This window comes from Rutidosis leptorrhynchoides, unplaced genomic scaffold (assembly GCF_046630445.1).
Source record: "Rutidosis leptorrhynchoides isolate AG116_Rl617_1_P2 unplaced genomic scaffold, CSIRO_AGI_Rlap_v1 contig56, whole genome shotgun sequence".
Lineage (NCBI taxonomy): Eukaryota > Viridiplantae > Streptophyta > Magnoliopsida > Asterales > Asteraceae > Rutidosis > Rutidosis leptorrhynchoides.
Genome location: NW_027266784.1, coordinates 605 through 6,723, shown reverse-complemented (window position 1 = coordinate 6,723; position 6,119 = coordinate 605). Strand labels below are relative to the sequence as shown.

The 6,119-nt window shown below is 31.1% G+C and overlaps 1 protein-coding gene across 1 annotated transcript; it reads left to right on the top strand.

The window, feature by feature from the left end:
* The first annotated feature begins 2,046 nt into the window (after nucleotides 1-2,046).
* LOC139884491 (DNA repair RAD52-like protein 1, mitochondrial) lies at nucleotides 2,047-3,512 on the top strand. The gene is made up of 4 exons (XM_071868515.1): nucleotides 2,047-2,330; nucleotides 2,406-2,443; nucleotides 2,539-2,633; nucleotides 3,369-3,512. Exons 1-4 carry the CDS (start codon nucleotides 2,047-2,049, stop codon nucleotides 3,510-3,512), a joined length of 561 nt encoding a protein of 186 aa, XP_071724616.1.
* The last annotated feature ends 2,607 nt before the right edge of the window (nucleotides 3,513-6,119 follow it).

Sequence of the window (6,119 nt, the reverse complement as noted above, 5' to 3'; positions counted from 1 at the left end):
TTTTTTTTTTCACTCTTACACCCCACTATTTTCTTCAATACACTCAAATCTACCACACTCCTTAACCAAATTTGTGTTTTTTTTATCTTTGTCTAAATCATCATGTCTCCTTTTCCTTGAGCTTCAGAACATGTAGCTCAAACACATCATTCTCTACTACATTAAGACATCATGAAGTATCTAAATGATCCTTAGCAATCACGACCACATATCAAAGTCCTCACCCTTGAACTTATCTATCCTGTTACTATCATTACCTGTATTTTGAATCATCAACGCCATCTTCTTCTTCTTTTCACCATAGATCCTAAGAAAGTAACTCGAAGCTCTGGATACCACTGACGGTCGACCAAATACTCCTAACGAAGGCGAAGTACATGATCCAATGATCTGAAACGAGAATACAAGAAACAAACTACAGAACAAGGAACTTGTGACCAAGCTGATAATAGTCATATTTATGGTAAGATTTGAATGAATAATGGGCTAAACTTAAGTATCTAAGGTGTTTGGAACTTAAATCTAATTTTATTTAGTGTTAATCTAAGGCTTTTTTTCAAAAAACCAATGCAATCGAAATTAAAAAGGTTTTTAAAACTGGAAAAATAAAATAAAAGTGATTAACTTTAATAGTTAAATTTTAGATTTCATTAAAAACTATCAAAGTTCATAAATTGAAAAGGAAAAGTTATAGATCTCATATATTGATCTCTAACTAACCTATACGTCATAATGTTGGTTTACATTACTGAAAATAAAAATACAGATTAGAAAATAGAAAGCAAGAAAAATAAAGTACTTTTAGAACCACGGGCTTAGAAAATGTCATATGGCAATCCTATCAATTTTTCTTGCTCTCCACTTCTGCTCTTGAACTGTAAAACTGTGAAATGAGAAGGATTTACTGCTGTGGCTTCAACTGGATTTTTGCAGAATATCATCAAAATGCTTGAAAAGTTGACTTGTAGGTTGACCTTTTGATCGACCTTGAAAACTAGCAAAACCACTCTTGCAGACAACTTCATTATGCTAAAATTGATGTGTAGAAATAGAAACAACTTCATTTACTTGTTTAAAATTTGAACTGATATAAAAATGCAGAAAAATAGACAAAATAGCTATCTTGAGCTTCAAAACCATTTTTGTGAGCTCTCATCGTCAAGTCTTCATACAAACATATTCCTAATGCATAATGCGAGCTACACCAAGGTCCTCCAACTTTTTTGATTGTGCTATTTCGTTCTTGATAGACAAACTTCCTTCACCATTTTAATCTTTCCTGAACCACTTCCAATCAATCCAGTCTTGATTTCTTCCTTCTCAGACTTGTCCAGACTTCCCAAAAAGAGCTTTGATAGCATTGTCCATTAATGACTTGAATTTCTTCATCTCCAAGTCTCCAAGTTTCTACGGTTCTTCTTCTTTTTCTTTTTCTTCTTCTTATTCGCTTTCTTCTCTTTTACACAAATCAAGCCTTGAATCATATTTTGAAATGCAAGTTTCAAGAAACAAGCAACTCCAACACTTACTACATAAATAAATCATCTTAATTTCCAATCTGTTTTTCGAGACTTTTCCACACATAAACAAAACAAAATATACTCTCTCGGTGTAAGTATTCTCGCTTTTCTTATGTGATAGATATGAGGTTGTCCAAAATTATGTAAATACATATAACATATATATAGAAAATAATGTTATTCTTATAAAATTTTGTATATAAATTATGACGTGACAGTCTACGTGTAATGTTATTATCGGTCTTTATAAATTCTAACAAAAACCGATAATAACATTACACTGCTACGTCATACATTGAATGAAAATTTTGGACATGTATAGGCCTCGAAAATTAAATTGGAATGATAATAGTAACAAACCTGCCCTGCCCATAATTAATAACCAGCGAAGCCCAAAAACATCAATGGAGACTAAAAAGGAAAATTCAAACTAGGGAAGAAAATTACAGCGAATTTAGGGCAATTTGTAAGAAGAAAGAAACTCTGTTTACAGAAGAATCGATTACAGACAGGAGGAAGGAAAAGAATGGCTTCAAAGCCTTGTTCTTCTCTGATGAAATCTGCTTTCACTTTGAATAAGAAATTACAACCACCTTCATCGTCCTCGTTTCTGGTTCAACGAATGCTGCATTTGAATTTCTCGACCACATCATCATTTAAACAGAAGGAAAGAGAAGACGAAGACGACATACCCACTTCGGGAATCAGTCGACCTATCTCCCAAATACTCCAGGAGCTCAACAAGAAAGTCCCTGACAAACTCGTCGCGACTCGAGTCGAAGATGGCTTCACCATGAAATACATCCCTTGGTATATCTATTTTTCAACTTGGCTATGTGTTGAAATTTTATGTGTTTTCATAATTGTTTTTACAATTGATTGCAGGCATATAGTGAATAGGATAATGAACCTACATGCTCCAGGTTTAAATTATAACATCATTTTGTCTGTTGTACATTTATCGATTTTATACTAGGTAGAAATGAATGATATGGTGTTTTTCTCTGACAAATTGCAGAATGGTCTGGTGAAGTTCGGAACATTACATACTCTGCTGATGGAAAGTGTGTATCTGTCGTTTATCGTGTCACATTATATGGGACTGATGCTGAGGTACGTTCCCTCTCCCTGTTGTGATCCTTTTATAATGTTATTTTAGTTCTATGACATGTATTATATGCAAGTTCTATTCAATGTGGTGAAACTTAATGCCAACTATCTCGGTCTGGCTTTCTTTTTCTTGTTATTGGGATGATGCTCAAAATGGAGAATCATGAGAGTGATACAATGAGTCTCACCCTATTAAGTAACGTTATCGTCACAACTCACTGAATTCATGCAAAGGAAACTCTTGAGCAAATGTTAGCTTAATATATCTCAAAAAAATTACTGATCAATGGAAATATTTTGTGAGCAGTTCCAACTATTCTTCGGAATTGGATTACCAATTTTCTTTGTTTTCATACCTTGATCGAGGATGTTTCCAACTTTGTGGGTTTAATTATGTTGTGGGCGACTCAAAATCACAAAAGGTGCTGAGTAGTTTGAGAATGTTTTGACACAAAAGAAACTGTTTGGGATATGGTGTGATTTTTACATACTAAATTTTGATCATAAAACTGTTTGAACTTAGACAAACTTGTTGCTAGAGATTTTTCTTTTTCCAAACAGCAACATATTGTTGAACGTTTTGCTGTTAATTCAATCACCACAGAATACAGGATACATTTTGCCAGAATGAGTTTGGAGGGTCTGGTGTGAAGTTTTATTTTTAATTGTAAACTACTACTATTTGTTAACGAAATGCTGGATTTGGAGTCTTTGAAATATTTTCTTGTGTTGCTCAAGATATATCGGGAGTCAACAGGAACTGCAAATGTGGATGAGCAAGGGTATGGAGATGCTGTGCAGAAGGCAGAAGCAATGGCATTTCGCCGAGCTTGTGCACGCTTTGGACTTGGCCTACATCTTTATCACGAGGATCTTTTGTAATACTCCATATACTTAGTTGGACAAAGAGCCTCTTATCTGTCTGTTTATCATTTTCTTCACAATGCCTATAAAGAATTTCTCTTGAATGATTTTGTCCTTTCAGGTAATTATGTGCCAACTCAAGACTAGTTGTCGCTGCATTTTCTTGAAATTTCAAGAGAAATTATCAGTTAATGGTTATGTAATTATATTATATTCACTAAATTTCAAATTAACTGCCTCTTCTTTCAATTTATTCTATACTTTGTTGGGGAACGGCACAGATAAAAGGCTTGCATATGGGCCTTCATTAAGCCCATTTGCAGACAGGCTCAATATGGATAAAGGCCCATTGTTTTGTTACAAAGTTGAGTTGTAGGGACATGGAAGAAGTGGGTTGTGAGCTGTATATGGAGCCACAAAAGGAGGGAGTTGTCAACTTGTGTGTTTCTTTTCTTAATAGATATTGTAATAAAAAAATAAAAAAAGCTGCCATTGGAGAATACTTTTTATATTATTTATTTATATACACAACAAGTCAGTCGGAGAAAGTGATTGTATCAACTGTGGACGTGGTGGATGTTGTCAGTTGTTGTTTTTTAGCCAGCGTGTAAATAAATACTCTGGAAACTAATTAATAAAAAAAAATGACTTATTATATGCAAGAATGACGTAATCTTTGAACATTTCTATGAAACTTGTGGTGTTCTGTTTGAAGATGGTGGCTGCAGTGTAGATCAGTTTGCGAGTTTATGTGCGGCTAAGGTTAGATCAGGGGCGATCCATGATCTCATGTTGGGTTGGACAGATATATATATAAATTTTTTTAATATATATAAAAATGTATAAAATTATATATAATTATTATTTTAATTATTCATTCACTAATATAAGTTGGATTTACTGTTATTGGGAAATGTAATGATTAGCATTAAAAAAATCCACTAACTAATTTATAAATAAAAATATTGTTATAACAATATATTTTTGATTTTTGAGTGGAAATATAAAACAAGGTGTTATAAAAATATTACATGAGATAATTAATTATAAATAATTAAAATAAAAATTATGACAATTAATTTCGGACGGATTGAAACATTTAAAATAAATGGAAAATATACACTATTCATGAATTAAATCTGAGACCTCCAATATATCCGTGTAACATGTACCGCGAGGGTATTCGCTACTTTTATGGTTTAATGCACGGTAGTTTGTATTTATCTATTTTATTATAATTATGTATATAGATTTTCATTCTCGATAATATCATATTTATAAAATTTGATACGAATAATTTTTGATCTCTTTTATATTTTGTAATTTATATTTTTTTCCGTGCAATTTTTTTAAGACTTTTTAATCTAAGAGCTTCATGCTCTATAATCCATAAACATATCAATATTAACACAATTTTAAGAGCTTCCGGCTCTAATGTGAATGTGAATCTCAATCTATTTATAGAAATTTCCAAATAGATTAGATGTATACAAGTTAATGAATGAATTTATGGATTATAGAAATTCACATCTCAATCATTAGAACATCTTCTGTGCAAGTCCCAATCTAAGCAACACATAAGTAATATGAGACAAAAATTGGAATCTATCTAATATTGGGACCAATTACTCCATTACATAGTCCTAATTTTAATTAATTTCTTATAAAATAAAATTGAAAAAAGAATGATTTTTAGATTATAGATGCTGTCCCAATTTTTTATTGAAAAAGTATTCAAAATAATATAAAATATAAATTGGGACAGAGAAAGCAGGTCCCAACTTCCAGTGATTAAGAAAGAGAAAGATGCAATGATGAGTGTTTATATAAGCTAACTAAAATTCAAAAACCGGTCTCAATTTCGGTGATATGAAATTATTGGGACTGCAGTGTAGATTTGAAATTAATATCACATGATAGTAACTCGTATATTTTTTCCATATATAAAAACTTTTATCAAAATTTTTGATTTTAATTTATATGAAAAAGTTTTTAAGCTAATTATGAAGAATATACAAAACATAGAAATGAAAACGAAAGAAACGTAGACATGAGAGGAAAAAAAATTCTTAATTCACTTATTTTTCAATCAAAATTGTTCATTTGAATTCTTCTTATCGTTACAGATGGATCTTTACCAAAGGAAAAAAAATCACCAAAAGACTCAAGAGAGTGATAATTTATAGACTTCTTGCCATTTTCTTTTCTATTATGATCTTTAGGATCTTTTGATTCTAAGTTTTATGATCTATGATAATATATATGAAAACAAATAAGTAGATATTCATGATGGAAGAAAAAATAAAGATACTTACAGAACAAATTTACTGTATTTGAGATGGATAAAGTATCGTGCTGATCACGTATTATAAATAAACAAAATATAAAGCATAAAATAAAAGACAGTATAAGGTAAAAGGAGGATAAAGATATAGATTGAGGAGATATCAAACTTATTTTTCTGTATGTTTTCTGTAACTTTTAGAGGTGCAAAATGCCACTATTTATAAGGTTCAAAATACTACAAATATATTTTCCAAGTATAGAAGTAATTAATTAAGAGTTTCATAGCGATATAATATTAATTCATGTATAAAAATTAATGAGACATCAAGTTTAATGGAC

Bases quoted from the DNA above. Each gene is read 5' to 3' on its own strand.
- LOC139884491 (XM_071868515.1), top strand. From the start codon at position 2,047: ATGGCTTCAAAGCCTTGTTCTTCTCTGATGAAATCTGCTTTCACTTTG. The intron at 2,331-2,405 runs GTATATCTATTT...AATTGATTGCAG, and splicing joins ACCATGAAATACATCCCTTG to GCATATAGTGAATAGGATAA. The intron at 2,444-2,538 runs GTTTAAATTATA...GACAAATTGCAG, and splicing joins AATGAACCTACATGCTCCAG to AATGGTCTGGTGAAGTTCGG.